A 12,839-nucleotide genomic window follows, 5' to 3' on the forward strand; every position below is an offset into this window, starting at 1 on the left:
CTGTATTTAAATAAAAGTAAATTGTTTTTAAATACAAACATCTGATTTCTCAACAAATAACACAGTAGAGGGAAAAAGGGGGAGAAGAAACTTACAGTCTTAAATTTACTTAAGAACAGTTAACCAGCCCTGACTGGTGTGGCTCAGTGGACTGAATGATGGCCTGTGGACCAAAAAATTGCTGGTTCGATTCCTGGTCGGGGAGCATGCCTGGGTTGCGGGCCAGATCCCCAGTTGTGGGTGTGCAAGAGGCAACTGGATTCGTGTTTCTCTCGCACATTGATGTTTCTCTCCTTTCTCTCCCACCTTTCCCCTATCTCTAAAAATAAATAAATAACAAATCTTAAAAGAAACGAATAATTAAATAAATTCAACGGACCATTTCTGCATCCTGATGGGAACAAATCAAGTATAAAGACATTTTTGTGACAACTGGGGAAATTTGAACTATGACTGAATAGTTAAGGATATTAAAGAATTACTGCCAATTTTAGGTGTGATAATAGTACTGTGGTTATATTAAAAAAAATCCTTTTAAAAAAGGATTTTTAAATCCTCTTAAAAAAGAATCTAATGAATCTTTTATTCATTAGATTCCACATGTAAGTGAGGTCAGACGGTATTTTTCTTTCTCTGACTGGCTTATTTCACTTAGCATAATGTTCTCCAGGTCTATCCATGCTGCCACAAAAGTTAACATTTCCTTCTTTTTTAATGGCCCAGTAGTATTCCATTGTGTAAATATGCCACATCTTTTCTATCCACTCATTTCCTGATGGCACTTGTAGGGATACATGTATTCTTTCAAATTAATGTTTCAGGTTTCTTTAGATATATTACAAGAAGTGGGATCACTGGGTCAAAAGGCAGTTCAATTTTTATTTTTTTAAGGAAAATCCATACTGTTTTTCACAGTGGCTACACCAGCTTGCATTCTGACCAACAGTGTACAAGGGTTTCCTTTTCTTCATACCCTTGCCACAACTTGTTTTATTGGTCTATTGATGATAGCCATTCTGACAGGTGTGAGATGATATCTCATTGTAATAACCCTTATCTTTTAGAGACAGTTACTGAAATGTTTACTGATGAAACAATGATATCAGGGATTTGCTCTGAAATAATAAGTGATATGTGGAGGGGGGAAGGGAAGTGAGTGAGGTTAAAAGTATAGGGACCACCACACTTCCCAGTTTGCCTATGACAGTATGGGTTTTATGCCTTAGTATCCTCATTAGTTAGTAACAGCATCCCATTTCATTCTCAAACGTATTTCCTTTTAAAGAAATGGTCAATATACTTATCCAAAAGAAGCCAGAATTTATTTATTAAAAATGTGTATTTTTAAATGATTTTATTTACTTATTTTTTAGAGAGGGGAAGGGAGGGAGAAAGAGAGAGAGGGAGAAACATCAATGTGTGGTTGCCTCCCATGTGGCCCCCACTGGGGACCTGGCCTGCAACCCAGGCATGCACCCTGACTGGGAATTGAACCTGTGATGTTTCAGTTCGCAGCCCTCGCTCAATCCACTGAGCTACGCCAGCCAGAGCAAAAATGTGTATTACTCTTACGTGTTTAAACTCACCTTCCAAGTACTCTCAATCTGATGCAATACACCAATCAAGACATTTTTTCCCAGTGCTCAAACCAGTTTTTGAACTTGTCAATTTTGATGCCTTTTAGCGCTGCTTGTTTTTTGTTTCACCTGTTTCACATCAGCAAAACATTTCCCTCTGAGGACTTTTTTTATCCAGGGAAACAAAAAATAGTTGCTTGGAGCAACACTGGGAGAATAGGGAGGGTGGGGCATGGGGTTCATGCTGTTTTTGATCAAAAACTGCTGAACACCCAGTGTGGTGTGGGCAAGTGTGTTCATGAACCCATCATGAAATGGGCAAATGAATTCAAAAAGTCTTCAAAAAACATTCATGGAAACCAAAAACAGCCTCTCACCACAGTGTCCGCTGGTACACTGATACGATGGGTTCCTAGAACACTCACCTGTACTACAAGGAACACACCCTCCAGAAGCTAATTCTGTGTTTTTGGGGTTTCCACTTGTAGATGAAATCAAATTTGGGACAAGAGTTGTTAATTATTTAAGTTGAATAATAAAGATGGGAGAATTTATACTATTCTCTCTACTTTTGAATATGTTTAGAATTTTCCACAATAAAAAGTTTTAAAAAATCTTTTTCATGAAAAAAATCAGTTTTACAATTATTAAGTGACTTTTCTGACAATTCTGAAACCTATATTTTGAAAAATACTTTTTAAATTTACTGATCCTTTTTTCTATTACTTTAATGACATATTCTCTCATTTTTATATTCAAACAATATACACACTTCAAGTACCAAGGAGAAAAACATTACATTTTTTTTTAGCATTCAGGTATTTATGAAACAAAAATTTGAAATTTGTGCTGCCTGTCACTATCAGAACTAATAAGTAGAGACAAGGACTGAGTCTTTATGGGTGCTTTATTCCGATATCAGTGATCTGAGAAGACAGCAAATTATATACACTGAAATTTGTCTTAAGCCGACCTTTTTTATAGCTATAAAAAGTGGTCAGACCTGACAAAGTTGAATATCCTATACCATCTGCCAAAGAGGCCCATCCAAAGAAAAAAAATTCCAGGAGTTTCTTGAATAAAGATCAAGCATTATTATTCCTATAATAGAAAAGACATCTTTAGGTATCTTCCTTAAGAACTTTAGAATATGCCCTATATGAATTTATAGACTCTCTGTGTTATCACTGACTTTAAAGGAACACCTTGTTGCAGAAGCAGGAACTGGTTCTAGGAGTTTTACTGTCAAGCCATAGAAAAATGCTTCACAGTAGCCCTTGAGCCATTTAATATATTCTTTACTGATAATTCTGGTCTTTCCCAGAGATCCAATGCACTGTATATAAAAACTATGTTTCTCTAGGGAGAGTGTCTTTCTTTAAGGATCATTGAAAAAGTGTTTAAAGTCTTGGAGAGTCTCTAAATGTGAGGTGATCCAATCTAATTGCAAATGCAAGGTATTGGGTCCAAAGAGATCACTGTACAGCTGGAAGACTTTGTTCATCAAATGCTGCACCCCAGATCTCACTTCTCATACTGTGATACAAGTGCTAGGTTCTTTGAGAGGAGAGCTGTTTTTATTTTATTTATTTATTTATTTATTTATTTATTTATTTATTTATTTATTTATTTTTAGACAGAGGGGAAGGGAGCGCTTGAGAGGAACCGCATGTATGCTTGCCTCTTGTGTGCTCCCCACTGGGGCCCTGGCCTGCAACCCAGGCATGTGCCCTGAGTGGGAATAGAACCGGTAACCCTTCGGTTTGCAGACCGGTGCTCAATCCACTGAGCCACACCAGCCAGGGCAAGAACTGTTTTTAGTATCTGTTCAGAATGCCATACTGTTTGCATAATGAGAGGTCTCTTCCATTTACATCATGTTCTTATTTAGTGCTTTCATTCTTCTGTTGAATGGGTCTAACAGCTGTTCCACCATAAGACTTACGAGAACGGGCATTTTGGGCTTGGCCAGAAAAGTGTTGTACCTCAGTGCCTTCACACTTGAGGGGCCTTGACACCACCCATAGTGGCTCCTGCACACATGCCTATATTACATATTTTTATGTCATACATATAAAAATTAGCACCAAATAGTATACAGGAATACTAGAACCAATTTTTATATTTCACTTTATGTATTATCTGCTTATAAATAATTTCAGGTTGCTTAAAAAACTAAAAATAAAAAATGAATTAAAAATAAAAGTAGAATAGACACTATATACTAAAAGTGTAATGAATAGTCACTAGCAGACACCTGAGATGGATTATTACTAATGATCACTAAGTTGAGCAGCTAATATCAATTAAATAATTATGCTGAATCCAATAGCACCACACTTATCTCTAAAGACCAAACGTTGTAATTTCTTAGATTTAGCTTGCAAATGTGTTTTGTTTGGCAAACACCATGTTTTCAAATAGATCTGAATATAAATGAATATAAGCAAGGCATGGTGACCACATGCCCAACCAGTCCTTCAAAAGATGTTACCAAACTCCCTTGAAAGGTATTTTACATAAATGTATTTACAAGCCTTGCCACATAGAAAAATGCTTTATTAGAACTTCATAAGTAGTCTAGTTAGATCTTATTTATAAATTTATACATAAATTTTAAACATTTTTTAAAAAGTATTATTTATTTATTTTTAGACAGAGGGGCAGGGAGGGAGAAAGAAAGAGAAACATCAATGTGTGGTTGTCTCTTGCATGCCTCCAACTGGGGACCTGGCCCATAACTCAGACATGTGCCCCAATTGGGAACTAAACCAGCCACCTTTCGGTTTGCAAGCCGGCACTCAGTCCACTGAGCCACACCAGCCAGGACTGATCTTATACATAAATTTTATATAACATCTTCAGATGTAGTTATTAAAAATATAAGAAATACTATTCTACTTGATAATACTGCCCATTTCTATAAAGGCTCACACAGACTAATAGATAAAAAACAGAGTATCAGGTTCTGGTATTGCCTCTCTAAGTTAATATCAGAACAAATGCTGGAAATTACAAAGCATTATAGATTCATGTCACACATCACATGAAAATGCTTATACTGGATTTTAAATACTCCAGTTAGTTCTGGCAAGTACTATTTTACTGTCAATAAAGATGATGATGATGACGATAAACCACACTTTGGTGTAAGAACTTTAATTGTATTAATTCATGTAATCCTCTATGAGATATGTATCATTATTATATCCATTTTAGACAGAGATGTTAATTGCCCAAAGTCATGTAAGAGCTGACTGATGAGCTGAGATTTGTAACCAAGCTGCCTGGGCTCAAAAATTCAAGCTCTTAGCCCTGGCTGGCGTAGCTCAGTGGATTGAGCACGAGCTGCGAACCAAAGTGTCGCAGGTTCGATTCCCAGTCAGGGTACATGTGTGGGCTGCAGACCATAACCCCCAGCAACCACACATTGATGTCTCTCTCTCTTTCTCTCTCTTTCTCCCTCCCATCCCTCCCTAAAAAATAAAGATTTTAAATAAAAGATTTTATTTAAGATTTTAAATAAAAGATTTTATTTAAGATTTTAAATAAAAGATTTTATTTAAGATTTTAAATAAAATCTTAAAAAAAAAAGAAGAAGAATTCAAGCTCTTAACCCCACAGTATATAGTTCACTGGATGTGAAGTAAAAGTTAGATATGTAGGCTATGAGAAATAAAAACCACATTGTTATTCTATTATGAACACTTAAGAGCTAGATTTATACCCAACCCATTTCAGCAGGGTGTAATGGTAGAAATTAAAATTTTCTTTACCTCCAGATGATAAGCTTCTTTGAGAGATTCTACTTCTGCTGACAATTTCTTGATTTCTGCTTGCATTCTTGCTTCTAAATGAGCTTCACGTACTTGAGAAGCCCCCAATTCTTCAACTAAATGGTTTCCATGAGCTTCCTTAAAAATGACATATTAAGTAAAGACTATATAATTTATTTATTTGGTTACTACAGCCAAGTCAATCTACTGTATTTACGAAAATACTTTAATCTCTACTGTATTAATAAAGATTCATATACTAAATTAACTTTTTAAAGGTACACTTTAAAATCTAGCCATTTAAGAAACTACTAATAGGAATATATTGGTTTATTGTTACTGTAAGTTCATTGATCAATGCTTTCTGTAAAACAAACTAATAACCACAGTATGCTGAACTTTGGCAGATAATAGTCTACTTTTAGGTATGCCCACACAATTTTGTTTACCAGAAATGCTATTTGTTTATCAAAAGTCAATTATGTATTTATCCAAACCTATTTATGCTAATTGTGCTTATAACTGTAATAATGTCATTTTATTATACATTATGAACAATCATGAAATATGCAAGCAAAAGGAAAGTTTATATGCAAACTAAGTTATATGCTTTGAAAGCACTCAATAAATAAATCACAAACTTTTGCTCCTCATCAAGAAGCAGTCAAGATAGTTGTAAAATATGATAGGAAACCTCAAAAATATGAGATATACTGGTTTTCAAATGTTTTGTAATTCTTCCACTGTGTTTTTTTTTGACATCTACTTTCTTTTAATTTTTCAATTAGCATTGACATTCAATCTTATTTTACTTAGTTTCAGATATATAGCACATAGTAGTTACACATTTATATAATTTACGAAGTGATCCCTCCAATAATTGGAGGGATCACAATAATACCCACCTAGCACTATACATAATTATTACAATATTATTGACTATATTACCTATGCTTTACTTTATATTCCTGTGACTATTTTGTTACTACCAATTTGTACTTCTTAATCCCTTCACCTTTTCACCCAGCCCTCCAACACCCTTCTCATCTGGCAACTATCAGATTGTTCTCCGTATCTATGTGTCTGTTTTTGTTTTGTTTGTTCATTTGTTTTGTTCTTTAGATTCCATACATAAATGAAATCATATGGTATTTGTCTTTCTGTTTCTTCTTCAACTTTAAAGAAACCAAAATTGAAAACTATAGATGATGGAATATGAGTACGGTTTGTTCAAGAAAGACCAGGCAGAATTCTAATCTAAATAATCCTACCCATACACAAAGAACCAAGATTTGGTCCCACATTAAAAGATTAACATACACATTTATATTTAGAGTTTTGGGGTTAAAATATAGTATTTTAAATACTCATTTTCAATAATATCCCACATTCACTTATTTTTTGATTAATTGAGCTTATCAGATAAAATCAACTCTATTATACTTAGATACCATTGATACAGACAGAAGTGAGATAGAAGTAGACAGCGTCCCCTCTCCTGGTAGACTCCCAAATACCTTATTAATTTAATAAAAATTCCCTAACTATTCTTTATTAGACTAACCGCCCAGAATGTAAATTATAAAACATTGTTAGGTTAATCAAAATTAAACATAAAAATACTTTAACTCCACTCCTGTACTGAATTAGTAACCATAATAAAAAGCATATACAAAAAAACCCATAAGAACTTTTCTAGAATACCAATAAATATATTTTTCTCAACATCTGAGCAATCAATCCAAGTGTACTAATTTCAATATTTTTAAGCCAAGTTATTTGCCTTCTACCAAATATTGTGCAGATAAAATATATAAATGTATTTATTTATTTATATTGTTGTTCAAGTACATTGTTTCCATTTCCCCTCCACCACTCTCTCCTGTCCCACTCACCCTTAAAATTTATATTAGTGTTCTTGCTTTTTAAAAACACTATAACTCCCCAAGTTTTCTGGACTACACATTTCCTAACAGTCATAAATTTAAATCACCAGTTTTCACTTATATGAGTGCCTACAAATGTAAAAACTCTCACTCAAAAAAAGACTTATGAGCTTTATTTTTTCCTTCAAAGTGATAGCTTAAACTCACCTAAAAAGTCTGTAAGTGCTTTGTCACTCAATTTATTAAAAACTAATTATATTGGCCAAAACTCAGTTCTGAGGAACTTCCTAGCTACATTACAAAGCTATGCTAAATATAACACATTTTATTTTCTCTTTATATAACATAAAATTTACCACTTTGACCATTTTTTAAGTGTATACTTTAGTAGCATTAAGTACATTCACAATGTTGTGCAACACTGACTTTCACAAAAACTATATTCTACAGTTCAAAAAATAGTAACATTTTTAAGATTTTCAGTAAGGTAAAATTATTTAAAATAGGGACTACCTTCTCTTTAAAGAGTTGCTTTATTTCCTCCAGTTCACTTGAAAGCCTTTCTATTTCTCTCTGTGCTTGGATTTGTTGATGATGAGCCTCCACCAATTCTGTATGAGAGCTCTGCATCTGCTCCCGGGTTAGCCTCAATTCTTGCTCCAAATCTATGGCCCCTTTATACTGAGTTGCAATGTATTGTTCCTGCTCTTTGATAACCTGAAATACACAAGGTATCTGTAAGTTTGGAAATGAAATGATACAAATGACCAATATCTTATTTTTATTGTTTTAATAAGTGGCTTTACCCCTCCCAACTAAATCTCTATAGAATTTAATAGACAATAAATATTGTACACTGTGAAACTGATATTCAGAAAATGTTTTTTTACTTTTTTAATGACAAGAAAATAAATGTACTATAATAAGTCTGGGATTCACTGGTATATTTTGTATGACTTTAATATGCAAGCTGTATAATCCTTTATTATTATGAATATCACATGACAGAACACACAATAATATAGAGAAAAAAGAAGTTAATATTTGATTATTCATGTCAAATACAGAAAATATATTAGCATGAATAATCAAAACTCACTGTTAATTCACACAGCTGGATTAAGATTATGACTTATTCCCTGTGAGGTAAAATGTGTCACCGAGACTGCTATTCTTTCTGAAACACTTTTATTTTACTCAGTTAAGTCCCTAGTATTGTTTTAGTCAGTGAAAAGTTAAGTTAGTTCTAAATTAGCTTGATATGGTGGGAGGTAATGACATTTGATTTTAGGACTGATAAGAAGGAAAGAAACCTGTACAAATCACTAGGACCCTGATGTCTGGAATGGGGAATGGGGGGCCCAGGGTCCAACTCTGTTGCATGTCAACACTTAGTGACTCAATGACTGAGCCAGTAATAATATCTTTCCCCAATGGAGCCCAAACTTGTTCTCAGAGACCCTGCTTAATTTAGTATATAATTCAACTAATATTTATTCATGCTTACTATGGGATATGTACTATTCCAGGTGTTGATACAAGAGTGAACATAGGAGACAGAGTGGCCCCCCCCCTTATGGATTTTATAGTCTACTGGAAGAGACAGATAATCAGTTAGTCAAATACAATAGAGAGCAATATGCAGGATCCAGCACATATAATGCTCCTTTTTTATTACATAGAAATCTTTTATTATAAAACCATAAGCATATAATTCTTTAACATAACAATATCACACTAAAGCACACCATATGACATTTTAGGTGAAATGTTCAAATTGCTGTCCATCTCATGCAAGACATTCATGTACACTACTAACACTCTCAGTGGCGTTACTTCTGCTGGACCCTGTATAAAGTTTTAAAGTTGAGTATAGTATTTAAAAACAAGAGGAAGTACGTCTACAAGAGCTCTTAGAAGCAATTTCAGTTTTGTTTTGTTTTTCAAGATCCATTTATTTATTTCTAAAAAGAGGGGAAGTGAGGGAGAAGGAGAGGGAAAGAAACATCGATGTGAGAGAGAAACATCGACTGGCTGCTTCTTGCATGCCCCCAACCTGGGACCTGGCCCACAACCAAAGAATGTGCCCTGACCAGTAATCAAACTGGAGACCTTTCAGTTCATGAGACAACATCCAACCCCTAAGCTACACCAGTCAGGGCAGGAATTTCAGTTTTTTAAAAGCAAGCTGGTAAATGGATTCACAACTCAATACACATACAAACTAGTAATAATTCATCTGGCAACTCACTAGAATGTCATAATAAAATATTTAATAAGGTCAAAGAAACTAATAAGCATCAGGCCCAAATAATTAGCCTAAAAATATTTATGACACAGTTTCTGTATACTAAAACCAAGCAATTTAAAATATAAAATAAATAAATTAATTAATTAAATAAAATATAAAGATTTGTTGCAGGTTCAATTCCCAGTCAGGGTACATGCCTGGGTTGCAGGCCATGACCACCAGCAACCGCACATTGATGTTTCTCTCTCTCTCTCTTTCTCCCCCCATTCCCTCTCTAAAAATAAATAAATAAAATCTTTAAAAATATATAAAGATTTATATTGCTCTTCAGATCACGTACTACATGTTCCTTAGGAGGAAAATAATTTGCTCACACTTTCCATTTCTTTCATCTTTTGTTGTGTTCTTTCAGATTCCTTTTTCAGTTGACTGATCTCCTGGTCATTTTGTAGTGTTATAAACTCTTTTTCTCGGAGCTGATCTTTGGCGTTTTGCAATTTTTCATTCAAATTTTCTATCTGAATTTTAAACAGAACAATATTAATGTAACTAAATATAAAAATGTTTTTTAAGACAATTGCAACTTAGATATAAATGTCAGAATTCTTGTGCCTAATAAGATGCTTATATGTATACCTAACTATGCTAAAAGAGATGAAGATCAATCATATTTGTATAACAAAAGAAAATTAGGGCACATTAAAACAGCAAATGTTACATGGCCTTTAAAAAAGGTTTATAGGTATCATGTGCATGAGGTAAAACATATGATTAGTGAAAAAGTCCACTTTGCACTGTGTTCCTTCCTTCGCCACAACCAGTTAACAGAATTACCTGCAAATTCTTTCAGACATATGTTATACATATTCAGACATGCACACCTTATAAGTTTGTGGACACAATGACCCAATAAAAATTGCATTCAAAATAACACTAAGGGGGTAGTCACCAAAGGCTAGGGAGTGGGGGAAATATTGAAATGTCAGTTATAGGGTACAAAATTACAGTTATGCAAGATGAATTAAGTTCTGGAGATCTAATATAAAGCATTTTGACTATAGTTAATAATATTGTATAGCATACTTGAGATTTGCAAAGAGAATACATCTTAAATGTTGTCACCAAAATAAAAACAAAAAAACAAAGAAACCTAAGTGAGGTGAAGATACATTAATAAGCTTGATTGTATAATTATTTCACAATGTATATGTCTATCAAACATCATGTGCCACACCTTAAATATATGCTATTTTTGAAATATTTTATTTATTTTTTAAAAAGATTTATTTATTTATTTATTCATTTATTTATTTATTTATTTAGAGGGAAGGGAGGGAGAAAGAGAGAAACATCAATGTGTGGTTGTTAGGGGCCGTGGCCTGCAACCCAGGCATGTGCCCTGACTGGGAATTGAACCTGCGACACTTTGGTTCGCAGCCCATGCTCAATCCACTGAGCTATGCCAGCCAGGGCTTAAATATTTTATTTATTTTTATATAGAGGGGAAGGGAGGAAGAAAGAGAAGGAGAGAAACATCGATGTGTGGTTGTCTCTCACAGGCGCCCAACTAGGTACCTGGCCCATAACCCAGTCATGTGCTTTGACTGAGAATTGAACCGGCGACCATTTGGTTTACAGGCCAGTACTGGTTCATGGGCCAGCCAGAGCTCAATCCACTGAGCCACACCAGCCAGGGCAATATGTGCAATTTTTATTTGTCAGTAATACCTTAATAAAACTGGGGAAAAATATTAAGAGGAGAAAAAGAAACATAAAGTAGCATGTACAAGATACTTATAATTTTTCTTACACATAATCTATTAAAAATCATGTTATATAAATAATGGATGCTTAAAGTGAAGAATTTTTTAAAACAAATTAAAATATGTAATTTTTATAATTAACCTGTTTGTTGCATTCTTTAACTTCCAATTCTGATTTTTCCAGGGTACCCTCTAATTTAATTATTTTCTGTTCCATTTCTCCTCTGTGCTCACGAATAGTCATATCCAAATGTGTAACCTAAATACAAAAGTAACATTAAACTGTCATTCAATTTTATTCTAATGTGGAAAATTATATGCTTTGAATGTGTTTTAGAATTATTTATAGTGGGTATAACTGAAACAAATTCATGTCAAATAAATTATTAAAAATAAGAAAAATAATTATTTTTTACGAATACTGGATCTTGAGTCTTATATATATTATAAAAACTTAAACAAAAATTATGTTTATAAATGAAAGAATGATTCAGACTTCATTTTATGCCATAAAAGCAGCTAAATACAATACAATATAAAAATTGTGAAATGCAGCAAAAGCAAATGCTTGGAGGAAATTTACAGCATTAAATGCATATATCAGAAAAGAAAAATGATCTAAAATCAATCATCTAAACTTCTACCTTGGGAAACTAGAAAAAGAAGAGCAAATTAAATACAAAGTAAACAGAAGGAAAGAAATATTATGAATTAGAGCAGGAATCAGTGAAATTAAAATTAGGAAATCAATGGAGAAAAATCAATAAAATCAAAAGCTGTTTCTTTGAAAAGATCAATAAAATTGATAAGTAACTAACCAAGCTAAAAAAAAGAGTCATAAATTGCTAATTCAGAAATGAAAAAGGAGACATTATTATAAATCTCATGGACATTGAAAAAAAATAAAGGAATACTATTAACAACTCTCTGTCCATGAATTTAATAAAACTAGATGAAAAAAATTAACAACCTTGAAAATGGCAACATAGGCAGACATGGCTCACCTCTTCACACAACCACATCAAAATTACAACCAAAATAGAGAACAACCATCACTCAAGAATGTCAGAAATCAAGCTGAGAAGTCTAACAATTACGGAATTGAAGAAACCACACCCATCCAGACTGGTAGGAGGGGTGCAGACACCAAACAGGCTGGGCCCACACCCACGTGGATAAAAACTGGGGAGGGATATCTCAGGAATGAGGAGTCCCAGACCCACACCAGGCTCCCCAGCCCAGGAATTTAGGGCCAGGGAGATAAGTTCCACAATTTCTGGCTGCAAAAACCAGCAGGGATTGAGTAGGTGAAGGAGGCTGCCCTAAGTAGTTCCTCTTAAGGAACCCACACATGGACTCACCTACTCAACTCACTTCCTCTGAGCTCCAGCACAGGGTGGCAGCTTGAAGGGCACCAGTGGTATACAGGGAGAGACTGAAGTGTCTGGCACTGGGGCAAGCAGAGGCCATTGTCCCTTTGCTGAGCCCTCCCTGAACAGAGCCAGAAGGCTAGTACCATATCTGAGACTCCATTAACCTGGCTAACACTGTGTGACCCACCTTGGAGGTCCACAGAGGCTCGACCC

At 34.2% G+C, this 12,839-nt stretch overlaps 1 protein-coding gene and 1 pseudogene across 1 annotated transcript in view; both read right to left on the bottom strand.

Moving 5' to 3' along the window:
- The window catches only part of CCDC18 (coiled-coil domain containing 18), a 122,856-nt gene that overhangs the window by 29,875 nt on the left and 80,142 nt on the right, over window positions 1–12,839 (bottom strand). The window contains exons 23-26 of the mRNA XM_045847044.1: window positions 11,396–11,512; window positions 9,865–10,008; window positions 7,753–7,956; window positions 5,354–5,491 (exon numbers count right to left, since the gene is read on the bottom strand). Of these exons, the coding sequence (XP_045703000.1) occupies window positions 5,354–5,491; window positions 7,753–7,956; window positions 9,865–10,008; window positions 11,396–11,512 (603 nt within the window). The remainder of the gene's footprint in view (window positions 1–5,353; window positions 5,492–7,752; window positions 7,957–9,864; window positions 10,009–11,395; window positions 11,513–12,839) is intronic.
- On the bottom strand, window positions 371–3,428 carry LOC123823953 (annotated as a pseudogene).

Source organism: Phyllostomus hastatus, unplaced genomic scaffold (genome assembly GCF_019186645.2).
Source record: "Phyllostomus hastatus isolate PE091 unplaced genomic scaffold, TTU_PhHast_1.1 phas_contig_524, whole genome shotgun sequence".
In the NCBI taxonomy this organism is placed as follows: domain Eukaryota; kingdom Metazoa; phylum Chordata; class Mammalia; order Chiroptera; family Phyllostomidae; genus Phyllostomus; species Phyllostomus hastatus.